Source organism: Zeugodacus cucurbitae, chromosome 4 (genome assembly GCF_028554725.1).
Source record: "Zeugodacus cucurbitae isolate PBARC_wt_2022May chromosome 4, idZeuCucr1.2, whole genome shotgun sequence".
In the NCBI taxonomy this organism is placed as follows: Eukaryota; Metazoa; Arthropoda; class Insecta; order Diptera; family Tephritidae; genus Zeugodacus; species Zeugodacus cucurbitae.
Genome location: NC_071669.1, coordinates 42,872,723 through 42,895,701, shown reverse-complemented (window position 1 = coordinate 42,895,701; position 22,979 = coordinate 42,872,723). Strand labels below are relative to the sequence as shown.

The 22,979-nt window shown below is 35.1% G+C and overlaps 3 protein-coding genes across 5 annotated transcripts in view; all 3 read right to left on the bottom strand.

Moving 5' to 3' along the window:
- Positions 1 to 9,065, bottom strand: part of LOC114804747 (uncharacterized) — a 102,827-nt gene extending 93,762 nt beyond the window's left edge. Inside the window, exon 1 of one of the 3 annotated variants that reach the window (XM_054229476.1) lies at positions 8,914 to 9,065. In XM_054229476.1, coding sequence (XP_054085451.1) covers positions 8,914 to 8,942 — 29 coding nt within the window. In that variant the 5' untranslated portion in view covers positions 8,943 to 9,065. Of the gene's footprint in view, positions 1 to 8,025 lie in introns of all 3 variants that reach the window. The other 2 variants (XM_054229474.1, XM_054229477.1) reach the window with 2 other exon arrangements.
- An 8,349-nt stretch (positions 9,066 to 17,414) lies between these two features.
- On the bottom strand, positions 17,415 to 18,498 carry LOC105218574 (myb/SANT-like DNA-binding domain-containing protein 1). The gene is made up of 3 exons (XM_011194261.3): positions 18,121 to 18,498; positions 17,927 to 18,051; positions 17,415 to 17,783 (listed from the first exon to the last, which is right to left on the bottom strand). The coding sequence occupies exons 1-3, from the start codon at positions 18,333 to 18,335 to the stop codon at positions 17,488 to 17,490; spliced, it is 636 nt and encodes a 211-aa protein (XP_011192563.1). The 5' UTR covers positions 18,336 to 18,498; the 3' UTR covers positions 17,415 to 17,487.
- Positions 18,499 to 19,806: 1,308 nt separating this feature from the next.
- On the bottom strand, positions 19,807 to 21,187 carry LOC105218575 (uncharacterized). Its single transcript, XM_011194262.3, has 3 exons — positions 20,793 to 21,187; positions 20,607 to 20,731; positions 19,807 to 20,478 (listed from the first exon to the last, which is right to left on the bottom strand). The coding sequence occupies exons 1-3, from the start codon at positions 21,005 to 21,007 to the stop codon at positions 20,123 to 20,125; spliced, it is 696 nt and encodes a 231-aa protein (XP_011192564.1). The 5' UTR covers positions 21,008 to 21,187; the 3' UTR covers positions 19,807 to 20,122.
- Between the last annotated feature and the right edge of the window lie 1,792 nt (positions 21,188 to 22,979).

Sequence of the window (22,979 nt, the reverse complement as noted above, 5' to 3'; positions counted from 1 at the left end):
AGTGTTTGTCTACTCAAATTTGTACAATTTTAATTTCAGAATTGCTAAGTAAACTGTGGAGTCCGCGAATTGGCAGACTGCATTCACAAGCGTATGCCAAACTAGTTTTTATTCCGCAATAATTGAGTTTTTTACTTAGTTTTGGTCGCAACTCGATTACTGAGTTAAAATTTTGATTGTGATTGTCTTTAGTAATTGAACTAGGAACATCTGTTTGCGACAAGTATGCGGTTGGTCCTTAAGCGGACAATTCTCCAACACGTGGAACTTCTTTGGAAGTGATCTTTGATCATATACTTTTCATTGTCAGTAATTTTCGGAATTACTATTGAATGATAAAGTGATATAATGGATTTTCACGCGGTCGGATCTCAAAAAATCATCATTGGAAAGAAATTTATTAAAGAAGTAATCGCCCATGTGGAGTTCTATTTTGAATGGTATCGGAGCGTTGAAATATTGCTATAATCGATGTATCGCTCTCGATGTTAGTGATCGTTTAGTATTCACGAATTTCAATTGAACTTGTTGAAAATATTTTTCTTTGAAATGATATTTTTACCACTTGTAGCTTGTGAGCCATAAGGTACGTTTATACTAAAAACTGGCTCGATCGATCTGAACTTACCTTAATAAAGAGTATTGCTTTCCTACTATCTTGCTCTTGCTAAAATGCCGGTCAAGGAATTTCGCGTTTTAATTTCATGTTTATAACAATAAACAGTTTAAGTCGTTAAACCAGAATCATTAAAATTTCATGGGCTTAAATTTGTTTATGCAAATTCGATTACTTAGTAAATATTTTGGAAGGCACTTTATGTCCATATATATTTAATCTATTGAAGCATTTAATCGCCTTCCTAGAATTAATAGACGAATGCAAAAATTAATGTCTTTACACACATATCTCTCCAAGTTTACAGTTTGAACAACCTATGCAACTTCGATCATTGGACGGTGTAAATATTTGCGTGCGATAAATAATAAATATTGTATTCATTATCAGAACTCAATGAGCTGTGAATAAGAACAATAACAACAACAACAAGTAAGGAAAGGCTAAGTTCGGGTGCAACAGAACATTTTACACTCTCGCAATTTATTGATATATTTTTATTAAGATAACTCACAATTTGACCCAATTTGAAAATCCTATAATTAGGTATATGAGAGGTAGGGGAAGTTACACTATTAGAAGAAAAATATTTCCTCTAAATTAAATTAAGATACCTGAGAGATTTACCGAAACTTTCGATGAAAAATTACCATGGGACACTGAATTCTTCATATTCGGTATTCGGGGCTTTAAAAAGTTATAGTCCGATTTCTACAATTTTTTCACAAGTGATGCCACAGATCATATACCGTATTTCTGTAAAGTTTTATTTCGCTATCTTCATTGGTCCCTTATGTATATATTATAAAGTGAAGGAATAAGATGGAGTTCAAAATTGAGTTACATGGGTAGTTGTCGTGGTTGTGAACCGATTTCATTTTTTCACACGTGTCATCAGGGTGCCAAGAAAATAATATATACCGAAGTTCTTTCGAATCGGTTGAGTAGTTCCTGAGATATGGTTTTTGACCCATAAGTAGGCGATGCCACGCCCTTTTTCCATTTTGTAAAAAAATATGAGTATAGCTCCCTTCTGCTATTTCTTCAGCAAAATTTAGTGTTTCGTTAGTTAGTTAACCCTTCTTCTTCTTCTTGACTGGCGTAGACACCGCTTACGCGGTTATAGCCGAGTCCAAAACAGCGCGCGCCACGTATCCCTCCTTCTAGCAGTTTGGCGCCAATTGGTTATTCCAAGCGAAGCCAGGTCCCTCTCCACCTGGTCCTTCCATCGGAGTGGAGGTCTCCCTCTTCCTCGGCTTCCACCAGCGGGTACTGCCTCGAATACTTTCAGAGCTGGAGTATTTTCTTCCATTCGAACAACATGACCTAGCCAGCGTAGCCGCTGTTTTTTTATTCGCTGGACTATGTCTATGTCGTCGAATAACACATACAGCTCATCGTTCCATCGTCTGCGGTATTCGCCGTTGCCAATTCTTAAGGGACCACAAATCTTCCGCAAAACCTTTCTCTCGAAAACTCCTAGTGCCGTCTCATCGGATGTTGACATCGTCCACGCTTCTGCACCGTAAAGCAGGACGGGAATGATGAGAGACTTGTAGAGTTTGGTTTTTGTTCGTCGATAGAGGACTTTACTTTTCAATTGCCTACTTAGTCCATAGTAGCACCTGTTGGCAAGAGTGATTCTGCGTTGGATTTCCAGGCTGACATTGTTATTGCTGTTAATGCTGGTTCCCAGGTAGATGAAATTATCTACAACTTCAAAGTCAACAGTGACCTGGGAGCCAAGACGCGAATGCGCTGACTGTTTGTTTGACGACAGGAGATATTTCGTCTTGTCCTCGTTCACCACCAGACCCATACGCCTCGCTTCCTTATCCAGTCTGGAGAAAGCAGAACTAACGGCGCGGGTGTTGTTTCCAATGATATCGATATCATCGGCGTACTCCAGTAGCTGTACACTCTTATAGAAGATTGTACCTTCTCACACGAGAGTGAGTCACTTGTGTGAAACCTCGTTTGGTATCGAACGGCTCGGAGAGGTCCTTCCCGATCCTGATGGAGCTTTTGGTGTTGCTCAACGTCAGCTTACACAGCCGTATTAGTTTTGCGGGGACACCAAATTCAGACATCGCGGCATAAAGGCAACTCCTTTTCGTGCTGTCGAAAGCAGCTTTAAAGTCGACAAAGAGATGGTGTGTGTCGATCCTATTTTCACGGGTCTTCTCCAAAATTTGACGCATAGTGAATATCTGGTCTGTTGTTGATTTTCCAGGTCTAAAGCGACACTGATATGGTCCAATCAGTTTGTTGATGGTGGGCTTTAGTCTTTCACACAATACGCTCGACAGAACCTTATACGCGATGTTGAGGAGGCTTATCCCACGGAGTTAGTTAACCCACTTTTAGTAATTTTCAACTGCAGAAAGTTTGGTTTATATAGCTTTATTGGTTTGCGAGTTAAATCCAAATAACCAATTTGTGGGCGGGGCCACGCCCACTTCCCAAAAAAAATTGCTTCCAATTATGCCCCCTCCTAGTGCGATAATTTATTCCGAATTTTACTTTTATATCTTCATTTATGGCTTAGTTATGACTCTTTATGTGTTTTTGGTTTTCGTAATTTTGTGGGCGTGGCAATGGTCCGATTCCGCCCATTTTCGAACTTAACCTTCTTATGATGCCAAGGAATATTTGTGACAAGTTTCGTCAAGATATCTTAATTTTTACTCAAGTTACAGCTTGCATAGACGGACAGACGGACAGATGGACAGACGGACAGACAGACAGACGAACAGACGGACAGACGGACGGACGGACAGACATCCGGATTTCAAATCTACTCGTCACCCTGTTCACTTTGGTAGATATGACTCTATATTTAACTCGTTTAGTTTTAGGTGTTACAAGCAACCGTTATGTGAATAAAACTATAATACTCTCGTAGCAACTTTGTTGCTAGCAACTTTGTTGCGAGAGTATAAAAATTATGCATTTTATGCATATTCACAACGCAAGTCTATTCCGATAGATTGTGAGTGACAGCAATGACAAGATGGATGCAAAGCTTTGATGCGCTGCGAACATTAGGCAACGAGCGAGAAGCAATGAGATTCTGCAGTAAACAAGGCATTGTAGCCTCAAATAGCCAACAATAACAATAACTGCAACTTACAACATGGCTCGTGCGTTGCTAATAAAATATATTTATACCTGCATACATATGTGTATGCAGACTTGTGTATATATTTTGAATTGATTAATGAACACAATACAAACAGAGGTACAGGCCTTTATATATAATTGTATATACGTATATATGGTATGTGTTTGACTGATGATAATTAAGATGCCTTAGTGCACTGAAATTGCCAATGCAGTAAATGCGTTGCACAGTGAAATGGATTCATTGGATTTGTAATCAAATAAAATTAATTTATTTGCTTTTTAAAACAACTTCTTTGATACGTAGGAAACATGATTAAAACGTTAATTCGAATCATCGAATTAATAAAAAATATTGGTTAACGCTTAACAGAGTTAACCTGAGTGATGAATTATCGCTGCTCTCCAATACTTGACGTATCGAAGACAGTATCTTTTTGCTTAATAAAAAGATTAGTATTGTCATTTTTGGTTACACTCAACAGCCTATACCAGTTGCTCACACTTATTTGACTTATTTGGAGAGCGCTGTTCTCAGATACTGAGCAGAAATAATTATTTTAATATCTATTATCCAATATTTAAAGAAATACGAAAATGTATACTTTTTAACATATATTAGGCAAACCATTTAGTTCGAGGCAATTATCAATTAGCTGATTACAAATTAACCGATTTTACGTTAATTGCACAAATTCAAAAAAATATATCACTTTTGCATGCGCTCAGCACACTGTAATTCGCTTGATTGACCGCCAAGTTCATTGACGCATTTGAAATTTGATGTTTACGGTACATGAAGCGGCGTTGAGCGGATAAGCAGTTGTTCAATGAGTTGAGACAAAATATCTTCTCCTTTTCGTTTTGTTATTTTGATGTGTAAATAGATTGATTGAAGCACGTGAAATAGCTTTGCACACACTCTTACACACACGTACATATCCAAATGCATTGCAATTTGCATACAAAATGCATATAATTGGCGCACTCTGACATGTTCAAAATATATGTAGCTCAATTGATAAATTCGAATGGAATTTCCTCGCTTTGAACGTTTCTAATTCCGTTCAGTAGATATATAATATGAAAATATATATTTTGTAATTCTTCACTACTTAAGTATTACAATCCACTTTGGGGAACTTATTTTTCACACATGCTCCCTGGTGATTGTAAATATTTTATAATACACACGTTTAATGCTCAAATATGCACGTACATACATACATACAGACATAACGTTTGTTCGAATAAATATTACGGGAAATTGCACCAAGCTGCTGGGTATTCGATTTCTGCGCGTAAGCAAGTAGCAAAGCATTTGAATGGGATAAAAGAATGTGTGTGCACCAATTGCTCCTCCAAATCTTTTTCCAATCCCAAAGATAAAGCGATTTCTCTTGTTTACCCTTGTAGATAAGCAACGTAAAAATATGAATTATTCGGTTAGAAAGCTTAGCAAAACAAAACATGCAATGAAATGACGCTAGCGCAAATCAGATTCAAAGGCCGCAATGAGCGTGTTACATATATACATAAAGTTTATTAAGAATCTTTAAATAGTATTATTTTCGCAAACAGTGCCCGCATTGCGCGGTTACACCTTCTTGTGTTTTCTTTCAAATTTACTCATTCCACTTTTATAGCACAGATAATTATCTCTGATTTACCTGGACAGTAAAGGACTCATCCACTCACCAACGACAGCGAGGTTATTTTAAAAATTAAATTACGAAAAGGCAAAGTAAACGAATTATAAAGTGAATAATCTTAAAAAACGCATGAAATTGTTTAATGAGTGTATCCAACAACAAGTTTTGAAGAACAAAACAAATTATAAAGTAAAGAAAAATTAAATTAAATTTATCCTGCAACTTAATTTCTAAAGGACGCAATGAGCTATAATCTGCTCAGAAGGTGGGAAATAAGCAGCGTAAAGAATACTCGTATAAGAAAATATAATTCGTAAAAAGGGCACATGGGACTAACGGCTTTCCAGAAGTCAAAAGATAAACAAGTGCAGCACAAACTGAAGGGGAAACTGATTTGAATACAAATTATCTTTAAATTATTTATTGAAATAACTCTATAAGCGATTAACTCATACAGAGTACTCGCTTGTTAGAAATTTAATGCAAATATCAATAGTGATTTGAATGATAATTATTATGATCATTATTAATGTGATATATAATATTAGAAATATACTCGTATACCAATTAGGAAGTAATAGGTGTTGAATCTTTTAAATTCCTCCCATTATTGAAAATTTCAGCAACAAATCATTCATAAGTACATAGAGTGGGCGATCACATCACTAATATATATATTTAATATGATGACCACTTTTTGCGGACAAAAAGACAGTCATAGAACACATATAGTATCCAAACATCGATACCACGCATATATCGAGAGACTTTGGTACCAAATATATTTTTTAGCAACATTGTGTTTTAGTTTGAAATCTAAAGAATTTGAGTAAAGCTCAAATTGTCCCACATATAACATTCAAAGGATCCAAAATTAAATATAAAGTAAATTCATTCAGGCTTAGCACCATAATACCATGAGGAAGGTATGAATTGATATCACTATTTTTGTTACCAAATCACATTATGCGAAATTAATTTTATTTTTATTGAGATATGTATCACTTGAACCGATAAGACTTCAGAAAACATATCTACTTAATTTCATTAGGAAACATCACAAAAAATAAAATGAAAATTATCATATGAGGTGTATGAACCTCAGGTTTTTATATAATTTGAGCACCAAATCACATTGTTGTTCAAAAAAATTGTACACATAATTTTGTTAGAATTTAATCAGTTTTAAGTCAAACACAGGCACGGAGAATTTAATTTACCGTATAAGAGGATTTCGATAGCATTTCCAACAAGTCTGAGACTTGTTACGATGTTGCCTTTAACAGTTGTTTGTAAGTAAAATAATCTGTTGAAATCAAAATTTGTAATTTTGATAAAAATCGGAGTCACGGTCACTGTAAAGATTTAAAACTTTAGATATTTTAATATCGCGTTTTGTTTGCGGAAGAGTAAAAAATGATAACTACTAAATTTTAGAAAATATTTAAAATTTCAAAATACTATTATACTTTGGGCAATCCTAAGAGCTACTGAAAACTTTTACTAAACTACTCAAATCACGATGTCTAAGTCAAGAAGAAATCCTTAGTAGACGTAATTTTTTAAATGTCACAATATTGTTACTTGTCATAGTTTATATTCTTTATAAATTTGATGAAAACAGCCATTATCTCATTTAAAACCCTATTTCTTTATATAAAATTAAAACACCACTGCATTTATTTTATATTTACTATGCAATTAACTTCTGACCATCCTTCTTTATCTGAACCAATTAGTTATGTTGGTACACATATTCGTTTATCCATCTGTCACCAATTTATACATGCAGTCTAAATGTTGGCTTTTTGTAAAATTACCATATTCAACAAGATATTCAAGTTTGCGGCATTTGTGACTGCAATGCAACAAACGGTTACATAACCAATGCGAGTATTGATAAGTATATATTATACTTGGAAATAATGTTATATTTAAATGTATGAAATAAAATTTAAATATATTTAAGCAAATTTTAATGCTTTTTATTATGCATATTCATAAAACATTAGCACAACTAAATTTGACAAATGTATTTGTTTTTGTTTTTTTTCGTGTGCAGTAAACAAAGTTGGTTAACACATTTTTACAACTGCAATACGCAATATTAAAGATATGGTTGGTGCTTAATTAATATATATTGAAAAGTGTCAACGAATAATATTAGTTTTAGCATAATCATAAAAAGGCGTTTGAATATTTTGAAAAGAATTATAGCTGAGTCTCAGCTAAGGCTAGTGAAATATTTTACGATGTTTGCAAAACTTTTATACAAAGAAATGTTTAAATTATTATATTTTAATTATTTTTAACTAATTATTATTTTCACTTATGCATTATTGCAAATGATACAGAATGACACATATATTTCACATATTTTCTCATATTTTATTGATATACGAGTATCTCTTTTACTAACCGAACTAAACGGTATAAAGTTGTTCATACGATCCGGCCCATATATTTTTAAATGAAGGCTGTTCTTCACATATTGACTAATATACTACGTGGATCATTCACCGTTTCGAATATAAGAAAAAAATTTGGATCATAAGAAGATTTAATTCTCAGAATTCTACTCCCTAAATGGATTTCATTAAAAATCGTCAACATATATATGTATGTATTTCTTACATGGTTTTCGAGTTTTCGAATCCCATTTCTGAAATCTTCACAAGTGTTTCTAAAGCATTTTTAATGTCTGACTGGAACATGCAGCACTTCAACGTAAACTCTTATTTATCTTTTGAGCGGCAAATGAATGTAGTCAATTTCCCAGACAAGCCTGAGGGTTAAACCCATGTTCCATATTATTCTAAATTTTCACTTATAACCATTTTCGTTTACACAAATAATTGTTTTGGACATTCAATTGCATTATACACTTCAAAATAGGTCAAAACAAGTACCCTTAGCTAAATAAGGTAGATCTACTGGCAACACGGTAAATGGAAACGTGTGTATATTCCTCATCTCTCTCACTTCATCCTGTTGGTTAAACAAACGTAGATCACATACTGCCTTTTCTAGACGGTAAGTAGTAGTTGGAGCCACTTATATTCGCATACTATTTGCACAATAATTTTTAAATTTTCACATCTCGACATTATTCTTTCATTGCCGGCGATGGGTTTGTTATTCTGCGTTTTATTCAGAAAGAATTTGCGACCGACAATGTTGATTTTAAAGTTGCCTTATAAAAATTTTAATTAAATTGAATTTGAATTCAGGCGGAATCCTTTCAAAGGCACCCTTTTTCTGTCATTTATATTCTATTTACGTTTTCATATATTATATTTATCATTTGGAACACCGGTATGATTTATGCATTTAAAAACCGAAAGATGTTTCTAAAGACAATTATTTATTTTTCATTTTTTACTGTTAAAATTATTTTTTTGTTTAATTAGCAGCCGAATTTAGCTTGCGTTTTGTTTCATGAGACCATCACAAATGATCCATTTACAAATTCACAATTTTTTACAATTCTATACTAACAAAGTAATATTGTTCACTTCTCACTTGAAATTCAGTATTAATATGAACTCCATCTTCCAATATGTCACTTAAATATTACTTTACATCACTGACCGCCAGTGCGTATACTTAACCGATGCTTTCGTGCGGTTTTTGTAGCGTTCAGTAGTAAAACGAAGCGGCAACTGATATCTAAACGTCTTGCTTTGGCATTCAGAAGCTATTTGCAACAAGTATTTGCTGATGCTATTAGTAAAAGCTCAACTAGTATAAAGAAACTTTAAGAAAGCATTTAATATACGCAAATAGAATTAAAATGCTTTTAAATATTTAATTTCATTATTTTTTAGCGTTTCAAAATAATTTCTGAAATTTTTTGATAAAATTTTTTATGATTTCAGAAAAGCGTTTCATTTCATTAGTCTGCTATCTAACACCAAATACCATATTCTCTCTTTCAATGTTAACAGTCTAGCGCTGTAATGTTGCTTAACCAGAGAACTTACAACATAGAGAAGGTGCATTTTGATTTTTGTATGATGCTCGATTGGCTCGTGTACAGAGCTGAAAACCGACGAGTAGGGAATTCACCAATTGCTGTTTTACTCGTTATTATTTTACAGAATTGACTGTCGGGGGAATGAAAATATGTGACGATTGGCCTTTTGATGTGATATGCCCATGCTTTGAAATGATATACATTTTTGACTTCTTATGGCTTTTTATTAATTGTATATAATTAATATGATTTTTTAACTCATAAATAGGATTTTAAAGAATTTTTAGATAATATAAAAAAAAAAGTTATTTATAAAATATTGCAAATGTGGAGAAGTGAACCCGAAAAATGTAAAATGTTGTTCTGAATTCACATTTGATAACATCACTTCATGTCATATGTATCTGTGTTCATAAAATATAAAATTTTTGTCTTTCTGAAATTATTCTAATCAAGTATAAGAAAAATAAAAATTTAAGAACAAACGCCAGCTGGAGATTTGAACCCAAGCGCTCACCGCAGCAGTGCGAACATTCTTCAAGCATGCCAAATTATGTGATGTATTTGCACTTTCTCAATTATGGTTTGGTTACCCTAAGAAGAATAAGCAGTAGTACAATTTGATTTTATTCCCTCGTCAAGAAGGCAAGCTCATGCGAGAAGTCAGCTGTGTACATATGTATATATGCTAACTCCGGTCTGAAAAGTCATATGGTAATTGGTCAATCCCGCGCAATTCACATAAATCTTGTAATTTTGGCGCAATTATCATCTCATATCATAATTGACACTTGTATCATATGGTAATTCGTCAAAACAAAAGAAAGAACACTTGTAGCATATGGTATTATCCCGCGCAATTCAATAAATTCATATAATTTTGGCGCAATTATCACCTCATATCATAATTGAGACTTGCCATCTTAAGGTACATAATTGGAAAAAAGAAAAGAACATCATTTCATGTCATATGTGTCTGCATTCATATATGTGTTTGACCACATCAATAAAACTATCTTTTGTATCATATGCGCAAAATAGTTCTTACATTCTTACATACATAAGTATATTTGTATGTAAGCATAACCAGGGAATCCCTTCATATGCACAATAACAAACGCACAAATATGCACGAATGATTAACAAACTTACAAGTGTACGTACATATGTATGTAGAATATTACGAATTGCAAAGAGTCATAGGAACAACAACAACCTTCCTTCATATGCGCAAAAGCAAACGCACCAATTAGAATATGTGAATGACCGTCAAAAAAAAAAAACCAACGCAAATACAAACTACAAAAAACTCTGAACATCAAGAAGCAGAAACAATAATATGTCAACCCTTTTCCCTCCTGCAGCTGTCGGTGTCTACAAACTGCTTCCTCGCGACGATGGCAAAAATTAGAAATCATATTTCGATGTTGATGCTGAAGTCAAAGCGAAAAGTGGCAACAGTTCAAGCAGCTTGACAAAAATCACAAAAGAATCAATTTTCAAATTTGCCATCAATTGTGGCAGAAATATAAAATATGCGGAAAAATAAGACTTCGGCCAGGATTTGAACCCGAGCACTGTCTAAATAGCGGATGCGCGCGTACCACTCGCACCATGAAAGCTGTTGAAAATGAATCAGCTTAATTGATATTTCATAATCCATAGGACAAGATGCTCGTTCTAATAGAAATATGAAAATGATTCTCGGCCACTGCCAGTTTTCTCTTTTGAAGGAAATATCAGAAATTGTTTGAATTTGAATTCCAGACAAACCGCTTTTGGGCAAGACATGCGCGGAGATGTGCGCGACGCTTGCGCTTATGAAGGAAAATGTTGTTGTGAGGAATGTAGATTTGTATGTTCACATTTATATGTATATATGTATATATACAGTGGGGAGCAAAACCGTCAACATGTTTACTGAATGCGACTAAAGGACCTTATATCTTTTTTTCTACTAGCAGTATCGGCAACATTTATACACCAAAATAAAGATAATAATTCAATTTATTAAAAATAGAAAACAGAACAGCTTTTTTTTATTCTTGAACGAAAATATACGATAAATTCCATTTACAAGTCATTTTGACAGTTTTGCACTTATACACTTAGACCTAAGTTCTTCACAGGGCTTAGTACTTTGTCCATAGACTTTTATTTTTTATTACGCTTTATATGCGTCTGGGCATACTTTCAACCAAGTTTTCAATAATTGAGTGGGGTATATTTCTCCACTCCGTCTGTACCCGACTCCACAGTTCGTCCATGTTGGAAGGCGGATCTCGATACTTAGCCAGCTGCTGCTTAACGTATGCCCACAGATTTTCTATCGGGTTAAGGTCGGGACTTTGTGCTGGCCATTTGAAAGTTTTAAAACTTTGATTTTGGAGCCATTCTTGGACAATTTTCGCCGTATGTTTCGGGTCGCCATCTTGTTGAAAAATTATTTCCTCCGCTGGATAGGCACATTTGTCCACGAAGTCAGGCAACTGTGAATTTAGAATATGCAGATATATCTCCTTATTCATTATTCCACTTATTCTAAACAAAGGACCAATATGCCACCACGTGAAGCAACCCCAAATCATCAAACTTCCGCCACCGAATTTGACAGTTTGCTTTACCTGTCCACGCTGAAGCTTTTCTTGCGGACGATGCCAAAAATATGCCTTACCATCAGATTGATACCTGTTAATTTTCGTCTCATCTGACCATATAACCTTTTTCCAGTCCTCAATTGTCCAATCTTTCCGTTCTCGGCAAAAATGAAGTCTAGCTTTAACATTTCATTCAGATAAAGCAGGTTTTTTTTGTTTAACCGCAGCAACCATACCAATTTTATTTAAAGAGCGTCGAACTGTCCATGTACTCGCTTGAAGTTCTAACTTAGCAGCAGCTTCTCGAGGAGTCCTACATTCATTTTTGCGTAATAATCGCTCAACAGCACGGGCATCACCATCGGTAAGCTTCCGCGGGCGGCCTCCAGCGTTTACAACTTGGACAATATTTTGTCTTTTCTTCACATTTATTACCGTTTGTCGACTTATATTTAACTTTTCAGCAATTTTCCTAGCTGAATAGCCGTTTTTAATTAAAACAATAACTTTATCTTCGACGTCTCGCCGTAACTTTCGCATTTTTTTTTTGGTTCACAAAAAACCCCTGGAAAAATTTTTAGTAATCGCCACGACAGACAAAACGTTACTAATATAAATTGTTAACTCCGTCTCTACTCAGAACTTCCATTGAATTACCGAACCCAGCCATTCCGGTAAATATAGCGGGACTTTCATGGCATACTTATACAGTGGTGCAAAACTGTCAAAATGACTTGTAAATGGAATTTATCGTATATTTTCGTTCAAGAATAAAAAAAAGCTGTTCTGTTTTCTATTTTTAATAAATTGAATTATTATCTTTATTTTGGTGTATAAATGTTGCCGATACTGCTAGTAGAAAAAAAGATATAAGGACCTTTAGTCGCATTCAGTAAACATGTTGACGGTTTTGCTCCCCACTGTATATTTCTGAACGCGTATGCAGAGAACGTATAACATTCACATTATTATGAAATTTGCCGACGGCAAATCAATGATTGTTCGAGTTCTTAATGAAATTATTGATTATTATATAATTTATTTAAATAATTAAAGAATAAGACGAACTTTTTAATCAGATATAAATAAAAATTAACTTAAAATAAATAAAAAATATCTAATAAAAATTAAATGAAAAAAATATAGAAAATTAAATGAAATAAAAATATTATTGAATAATATATAAATTTAATAAAACATGACTTTCAGAATTGCTTACCATCAATTGATAAATTCTCGCATATTTTATTCACACATATTTTCCTATTTTGCCTAGCCATCGAATTCCCTAGTTGACAAAGGGCATCAGGTTCGACGCCCATCATAAACATTATTTTTATTAATTTTATTAATAATTTGGTAAAAATATGATTTTAATTATTAATTATATCAATTTATAAATTAGTTTAAATAACATAAAATAAAAAATAATAAAAAATTTAAATGAAATTGAAAAATATCACATGATTATTTCATGTGCCAGCAATTTCTCGTTTTACAGATTCCCTGCTGCTAAAACTGAAATCGCTGTTAACTTTTCAGAAGGTGAATTCCCCGGTAGTGTGGTAAATTTCCCCGTTGAAAGTTTTCAGACTTGAATTTATTTCGCTGTCGAACCTGCACCTTCTCTATGTTGTAAGTTCTCTGGTTATCAGAGGTTTCAGACAAGGTGACTCACTCTCATGTGATTTCTTTAACCTGATGCTGAAAAAAATAATACGATCTGCAAAGCTAAATAGAGAAGGTATAAAATTCTGCAAGAGTGTACAGCTGCTGGCGTACGCCGATGATATCGATATCATTGGAAACAACACCCGCGCCGTTAGTTCTGCTTTTTCCAGACTGGATAAGGAAGCGAAGCGTATGGGTCTGGTGGTGAACGAGGACAAGACGAAATATCTCCTGTCGTCAAATAAACAGTCGGCGCATTCGCGTCTTGGCTCCCACGTCACTGTTGACAGTCATAACTTTGAAGTTGTAGATAATTTCGTATACCTGGGAACCAGTATCAACAACACCAACAATATCAGCCTCGAAATCCAGAGCAAAATCACTCTTGCCAACAGGTGCTACTATGGACTAAGTAGGCAATTGAAAAGTAAAGTCCTCTCTCGACGAACAAAAACCAAACTCTACAAGTCGCTTATCATTCCCGTCCTACTTTACGGTGTAGAAGCGTGGACGAGGTCAACATTCGATGAGACGGCACTAGGAGTTTTCGAGAAAGGTTTTGCGGAAGATGTGTGGTCCCTTAAACATTGGCAACGGCGAATACCGCAGACGATGGAACGATGAGCTGTATGTGTTATTCGACGACATAGTCATAGTCCAGCGAATAAAAAGACAGCGGCTACGCTGGCTAGGTCATATTGTTCGAACGAATGAAAGTGCTCCAGCTCTGAAAGTATTCGATGCAGTACCCGCTGGTGGAAGCCGAAGAAGAGGGAGACCTCCACTCCGATGGAAGGACCAGGTGGAGAGGGACCGGGCTTTGCTTGGTATAACCAATTGGCGCCAAACTGCCAGAAAGAGGGAGACGTGGCGCGCTGTTTTGGACTCGGCTATAACCGCGTAACCGGTGTCTACGCCAGTCAAGAAGATGAAGTTTAAGTTCTGCTACAGTGGAAAGATATCTACATGTTTTATATCAATTCAAATGAATGCGAGTATTTATGTAGATTTTTGGACAGAGAGTTGATAAATTTTGCAGGCAGTATTTATGACCTTTAACTGGACATATCAGCAGGACAACGCTTCAATCCACGCGAAGAACATTTTTAGCGACCGGAAAATTCCTGTTTTGTTTTATAGTTTAAAATAAAATTGCAAATTGTTATTTTTTTGATTTTTTTTTTATATCGTACATATTATAATAACAAACCTGCATACCCAGAAATATTTTGCAATTTTGTAATCTTTTATTTTTTTTTGCAAAAAGGTCATGCACATATACATACAGTGGAACTTCTTTAACTCGAATCACCATAATCCACAAAAAACTTCCAGTTAGAGAGAATTCGAGTTATAGAACTTTTCATTAAAAAATCAATTTTTCAAAAAGCTGTAATATATATATATTGACAGTTTTAGTTATTTACTACGCATCATGTTTATATGTTAAAAGGTGTTTTCTGTAATTTTGCTTGTTGCACTTTGCTATTGTTTGGCTCTTGACGTCTGTATCTCATGCCATTGTTACACGATTTATGAAATCTATAAGTGTAGTATCATATTTTTTTGTCTCCATACGAATATAGGGACTCCTTTAAAATTGTTCCTTCATAGTATAATTTTAAATTTTGTATTATGTCCTGGTCGAAAAGTTCTTCTATTGCCCATTCAAGAGTTCGAGTTATAGAAGTTCCATTGTAATTATTTGTATGAGGTATATTTAAAAGGTTTACTGTTCACAGCGGCACCAAAAAACTACTTATTTAATTTCATTAAAAAAAGCATAAAATAGCCAATTTGAAAAACAAATTATATTTACTCAAGCATGCAAAGTAAATTAACTAAATTTTTTTTTATATTCAACAGATTAAATAGTTTTTCGGGAATGATTTTTAGTAATCTAGAACTCACTTGAAATATTATTCATTTGTATGTCCAGATAATTCTAGTGGATATATGACGTGTTAACTTAATTAAATTAAATACATAAATTGCGATAGAATAAAATATTTCGTTACACACGAACATAGCCTTTCCTTACTTGTTTTCTTATGATTTTAAATCAATAACGGTTTTTTTAATGTCTAAAGGAATTTCAGAACTATTCGACATTTTGTATTGGACTTTGACCAAGGGCGTTGTTAGCCCAAGCCGTTGTTATGGCTCTTCAATATTTGAGAGTCATCTTTATTTTAAGACATGAGTAGGCAAATTTCGTTTTTCACAAGTGGATTGAAGCACCACAAATTGAAAACCAAACTCGTCACGTACCTAACATTTCTGAAAATGTTAACCCAAGAGCAGAGGCAATACTGCACGCGTTTGTTCCACATTTCGGTAAGTTATTTCATTGTTACATCTCAAAAACTACCTGCAATCACCTGTAATTAGCAACCGATAACTCTCCGTTCCCCTGTAGTAAAGACACTTGAGGCCTTGTTACTCCCGACCTTCACTCACCACCTGAGCCTAGCGCTGCATCAACATGGATTGCGTAAAGTGCACAGTACCACCACAGCACTCAGCGTCATAAACGCCCGGATAACTAATGGTCTAATTCAACGACCTCCCTGCAAGAGGACAACCACACAACGCTACTAGAAGATATCGAACAATCTCCGCTACCTCCAGGGAAAAAGAGGTGGACCATTAATTACCTGAGCGGTCGTCAGTCACGCGTAATGTTTCGAGGACAAACATCCACGCTAAGAAGAATTAAACAAGGGGTACCTCAGGGTGGTGTCCTATCCCCCTTATTATTTAACTTCTATCTTTCGAAACTCCTTCAACCACCAGAAGCAGTTTCAATTACCTCTTACGCTGATGATTGTACGATATTGACGTGGGGCAATGGAATCGATGACATGTGTTCGAAAGTAAACGGCTACCTCCTCGACCTTTCTCGCTTCTTCACTGCTAGGAGCCTAACACTCTCCCCTGCCAAATCCCCTATTCACTAATTGGACGAAGGAGTACAGTCTAGACCTGAACATTTCAGTCGATGGCATTAGAATTCCGACGGTCAATAATCCCAAAATTTTGGGTGTCACATTGGATAGTCTGTACTCTTTCCCTCCCCACACGACCGCGATTGTAACCAAGGTACAGAGCCGCAACAAAATTCTCAAGCCGCTAGCGGGCAGCACCTGGGGTAAAGACAAAGAAACGTTGTTGGCAACTTACTAGGTTGTTGTCGGCAGGCCGGTCCTTAACTACGCAGCCCCAATATGGTCGCCTGGAGCAGGTGGGGACTTGCCAAAATACCGCCCTCCAAACAGCCACAGGTTGCCTCCTGCTGTCTCCGGTCGAGCACCTTCACAATGAGGCCCCCATGCTCCATGTCAAGGAGCATAGCATAATGCTTACGAAACAGTTTCTGTTAGGATGCTTTCGCCCCTGCAGTTACCTGCTGGAAACCGAGCCTTCCTGAAATAAGTCGACGACTTAAAATACTATTCCGACAAGACTTCGGACGCGACTAACTATAGACAAGCACTGAACGTCATTCACAGAGGAGCTAGTAACACCTTCATCGTCTCCCTACCCGTGAATGGCGTACTTGGAGAAACAACACCTACCGTTGCAGACACAGAGCTCGAGTTGCCTCGCGAAACTAGAGTGACCCTTGCGCAATTTCGTTCTGGATATTGTAGCAGACTAAAGTCCTACCTATCCAGACTAGACCCTGACATACCCAACATATGTCCTGCATGCAAAGAGTCCCCGCATGATACTAACCATTTCTTATATATACACACAAAATTCCAATTCTCAAACACAGATATTTTAGTAAATATATGTATATAATCAATATAATTTTTATTTATAAAATATAAAATTTAAACTTTAAAACTAATTTTGGCGCCGAAGGAATTCGATGAAAGCATCCTTCATCTCACTAACATCTTTGACAACTTTTTCTAATATACGTAGCCGTTTTTCTTCGGCATCATTTATCGCCTGAAACACTTTCACAAAATCCTTCCTCATTTCATCCATTACCGACACTACCGTTTTGTCAGCTTCACTGGATGAAGGGCGATTGGAGGTGACGGAAGATGCCCGAGGACTCGGAAGAGGCGATTCTCCTTCGCTTTCAGACTCCACCTGAATTGGCTCTATTTGATAAATATCATCTACATATACATCTGCAAATATTCATACATATAAAAGACAATAACAACAAACACAAAAAAGCACGGAGAAATATTCCATAAAACGCAGTTTCATTACATTTTAAATAAATGCTAGTGGCATAGTACGAATTGTGGAACCAACAATACACACTTACCTACAATACTGTCTTCCGCAAGCTCGGCGGAACAAAAACTTTTGTAGCCGCCTATTGCTTGGTGGACCGCTTCGAAATGTATCCAAGTTGAAATACCCGATGAACCGATTTTCTTCTTCTCTATCCTAAAATTATACATATAGAATATTATATTTAATTATGAAATTTCAATTAATGATTTATTTACTATCTACTTGTATTTATTAGTGAAATTATGCATTTTCACTTTAATTTCCACAGCCGTATATTTATGGCCAACTGAAGCCATGGCGTCCGCTATTTCCTGATATATATGCCTATTTTTCCTAGTCGCCCGAAACTGTGGCATTTTTTCTTGCCAGAACTGTATCATATCGGCTTCGGCAGCCTCACTCCAATTTACTCTTTTTTTTCTTGAAATCTCTGCCATTATACATATATCTGTTATTATTAATGACACTTAATCTCGAGATTTGGCAGTTCAGTAGACTACTTTATTAATCTTTTTGATTTAGCAAAATTTCGACAAACAAAAATGACACTTGTTAATCTCGCCACCAAGGTTATCTGAATATAATCTACTCGAAATATCCCTATCTTTTGGTGTCAAAATCAGCTGTCATTAAACAAAATTTGACCAACAGAATGCGCTAAATCAGAGTCGCACAGGGAGATTTCGTCTTTATTAGCTTCAAATCACCTCTGTGACGAGATTAACAAGTGTCAGTTTTGTATTGCGAAATCTTGCTATATGCAATATATTAGCAATAGCCTAAATCTTGTGATTAAGTGTCGATCGAAACTTGGTATAAAGATATATTAAAACTGTAGACAGCGTCATCTCTGTTTCGATATCTTTTTATATTCAGTTTTTGAAAGCAATCATCGATTAAATTTAATATTCCTTTATGGATTGTAATGATTTAAATAGCATGTGGTATATTTTATAAGACTAATTTTATAACGTCCAAATTAAGTCAACACGCATCGTCTTCCCTTATACTAATATGTTGGTCGAACTTGAAATGTATGGGGCCATCTATCGGAAAAACTTGGCATAATTATGAGCTTCTTGGCAACTCTACGAAATCATATGTTTCATTGTTATTATTGTCAGAGATAATTTTATCCTTGATTATTGTATTTACAAATATTAACAAGTAATATTTTTGGAGCGTCACCAGTAAATTTATTTGTTTTCTTTGGCTTTTAATAATGTGAAACAATGGCTATTTCATGCTGTCCCAAACCACAATCTCCTCGCATGAGAATATCGGCTTGTTGCAATGACGAAGAGAATACATACAATATTTTCCCGCCATAACTTTACCAAACAATGTGAGTCTGCTTCTGTGGATATAACCTAGAGTAGCGATGCTTAGTATTCCACCGAGAATTGTCAAAGTTTTTTAAATACAAGTTACGTGGACAATGGTGTCTCAACACGTCTTAGTAGAAAGTGCACGCGGTCAGCAAGAAAATCCAAAAGCGAAAATTGAGTAAAGTCCCTGAAACACAGGGAGATGTAAGAACCACTTTGGGTAGCAGGAATATTCCATTAGACAGCAATAGTATAAATCGCCCTTGGTGGTGTGAGTTGCGTAAGAACTTTTGGACAGGATTTAGGATAGCATATATATTTATATATAGCTTTCTTTTCAATATTACGTTGCCAGAGTTCAAGAACGAGAAACACCAACTGAATAACAACAAAAGACAGCGACAAAAAAGCATTTATCCCAATATGATTCTTTAGATACATCCATTGAATGATTGCGCATTGGGGGCTACATAATGGTACGCGTAAACGGGTATTAGAAGTACATTGAGCTTATGGTGTGCACATAGGGTGAACAAATGAAAAAATTGTTATTTTTGAAAATTTAAAAGGCTTAATATGGTTGTTTTTTCGTTATACCATTTAATAAATTAGTTTGAACAAATGGGAAGAACCAAATTCCGTCTTTATTAATTTCGTTTGAAAAAAGGGCGATAATCGTAACTGTATGTGTATTAATATATAAATATTGGTATTATATGGATTCTAATGTCATTCGTGTAATTATATTGGTACGTCTCAAAAATTATCTGTAATCAGCAACCGATTCATACTTAAATACACACACAACATACTTACTTATCAAACACATATAATTTTAGAAAATATATATAATAACTATATTAATTATTTTAAAATCTAAATTAAAAACTTTAAAATTAGTTTTGGCGACGAAGGAATTCGATGAAAGCATCCTTCATCTCACTAACATCTTTGACAGCTTTTTCTAATATACGTAGCCGTTTTTCATCGGCATCATTCATCGCCTGAAACACCTTCACAAAATCCTTTCTCATTTCATCCATTACCGACACTATCGTTTTTTCAGCTTCACTGGATGAAGGGGGATTGGTGGTATCCGAAGATCCGCCAGGATCCTTCCTCATTTCATCCATTACCGACACTACTTTTTTTTCAGCTTCACTGGATGAAGTGTGATTGGAGGTATCCGAAGATCCGCCAGGACTCGGAAGAGGCAATTCTCCTTCGCTTTCAGACTCCACATGAATTGGCTCTATTTGATAAATATAAAAGCAGAGAAATATTCCATAAAACGCAATTTTATTAAATTTTAAATAAATGCTAGTGGCATAGTATGAATTATGGAACCTACTTCAATACACTTACAACACACACACTTACCCACAATACTGTCCTCCGCAAGCTCGTCCGAACAAAAACTTTTGTAGCCGGTTATTGCTTTGTGGACCGCATCGAAATGTATCCAAGTTGAAATACCCGATGGACCTATATTCTTCTTCTCCATCCTAAAATTAAACAAAATATTATATTTAATTATGACGTTTTACATCATAATTTATTACCTACCTGTATCTTTTATTGAAATTTTTAATTTTTACCCTAATTTCCACAGCCGTATATTTATGGCCAATTGAAGTCATGTCCTTCGCTATTTCCTGATGTATATGCATATTTCTCTTAACTGTTCGAAGCTCTGCCATGTTCATTGCCCAGAACTGTATTAGATCGGCTTCGGCAGCCTCACTCCAATTTACTCTTTTTTTTCTTGAAACCTCTGCCATTATTTCTTTTTTTTTTATTATCACTTAATGGAACATAATATTAATCGCGTCACCGAGTTTATTTCAAGATTATCTATTTGAATTATTTGTATCTCATATCGTCAAAATCAGCTGTGATTAAGCAAAATGTGACAAACAGAAGGCGCTAAATCAGAGTCGCACTTGATGATTTCATGTTAATTAGCTTTAAATCACTTCGATGTTGACATTAACAATTGGCTATCCTAGCCTAAACCTTTTGATTAAATGCGGATCGGGACAGTACATAAAGGTATATATAAATATGTGTTTACATCTGTAAACAGCGTCATATGTGTTTCGATATCTTGTTTTATTCAGTTTTTGATAGCAATGACGTTAAATTATATTTTCCTTTACGTGCTATAAGTATTATATTTTAATAGTTTTAAAACGTTAAAGTTGGTCAAACTTGAAATGTATGCGGCCATCTATCGGAAAAACTTTGCATATATGAAGCCTTTGGCAACTCTACGAAATCATATGTTTAATTGTTATTATTTTATTTACAAAAGATAACAAATAATATTTTCAGAGCGTCCACAATAAAATTAATTGTTTTCTTTGACTTTTAATAATATGAAACAATGGCTATTCCATGCTGTCCCAAACGACAATCTCCTGAGCTTAGAATATCGGATTGTAGCAGTGACGAAGAGAATACAATATTTTCCCGCCATAACTTGTCCAAACAAAGTGAGACTGCATCTGTGGATATAACCTGGAGTAGCGATGACGAGTATTCCACCGAGAATTGTCAAAGTTTTTTGAATACAAGCCACGTTGACAATGGTGTCTCAACTCCTCTTAGTAGAAAGTGCTCGCGGTCAGCAAGAAAATCGAAATTGCCTAACTTGTGTATTAAGCGAAAATTGAGTAAAGGCATCGAAACGCACGGAGAAATAAGAACCACCTTGGGTAGCAGGAATATTCCATCAGACAATAATAGTATAAATCGCTCTCCATGGTGTAAAGTGCGTAAGACCTTTTCAATATTACGTTGCCAGAGTAGCTTTCAAGAAATTAGTACACCAACTGAACAACAACAAAAGACACCGACAAAAAACTATTCATCACAGTATGACAATGCAGATACATCCATTGAATGGTCGTCTTCTTCATCAGAAAATGGTTCACCAATGCGCACCCCAAAGAATGGCATTACTGCCACCCAAAAGAGCTCAGCACCCACAGAATTGGAATTATTAGTTGCGCTAATTGAACGTGAAAGTGCTGCTGCCAAAGTGAAAGCTCATCCAATAACATTTTACCAAAAGAAAAAGCCATATATCCAAGGAGGATATGCGGAGCGTTTGCAAAAGTTAGAGGAAGCAAACCGCATAGAACGCAATTTCTTACAGAATGACCAAAAACTGGGACTACAGAACGGTACGCGTATGTGTGTATTAGAATTACACGAAGCTTACGGTGTGCACATAGCAACAGTGGAGTTGGAGCAGTGCGAGAAAAACAATGTAAATAGTGAAATTGCTGATAATGTACGTATTGTAATTGATGTCGACATGGCAGCACATATAAAAGTCGGCACCAGACTAGAAGCTTTCTTTGACCCAACAATTGCACCATATACCATACAAACTGCGGACGCAGCAGCTAAAGAAGTAATTTATGTGCAGCCACATAAACTGCAGCTATTATAAAGTTTAATTTTATAAAGTTATAAAAATAGTAATAATAGTGAATTTTCAACATTTGTTATTAGTGAATACAGTTTTTTTTTTGTTTCTTTCAACTTCAAATTGTAAAAAGGGTTCATGAAATTATATATAGTATTTTGTGAACGTAATCAAATCGAAATTAAAATTCGAAAGTACATTCATATGTGTATACAAATATATGTATTTAAAATATTCGCCTGGTTATTTGAAATAATATTAAGTTATGTATTTTCCAGTTTCGAATAAAATTGTAAAATATTTACCTATGCTATTTG

Excerpts from the sequence above, each read along its gene's own strand:
- LOC105218575 (XM_011194262.3), bottom strand. The coding sequence starts at position 21,007 with ATGGCAGAGGTTTCAAGAAAAAAAAGAGTAAATTGGAGTGAGGCTGCC. Across the intron at positions 20,732-20,792 it reads AATTTCAATAAAAGATACAG|GATGGAGAAGAAGAATATAG; the intron begins GTAGGTAATAAA and ends GTTTAATTTTAG. Across the intron at positions 20,479-20,606 it reads TGCGGAGGACAGTATTGTGG|AGCCAATTCATGTGGAGTCT; the intron begins GTAAGTGTGTGT and ends TTTATCAAATAG.
- LOC105218574 (XM_011194261.3), bottom strand. The coding sequence starts at position 18,335 with ATGGCAGAGATTTCAAGAAAAAAAAGAGTAAATTGGAGTGAGGCTGCC. Across the intron at positions 18,052-18,120 it reads AATTTCACTAATAAATACAA|GATAGAGAAGAAGAAAATCG; the intron begins GTAGATAGTAAA and ends GTATAATTTTAG. Across the intron at positions 17,784-17,926 it reads TGCGGAAGACAGTATTGTAG|ATGTATATGTAGATGATATT; the intron begins GTAAGTGTGTAT and ends GAATATTTGCAG.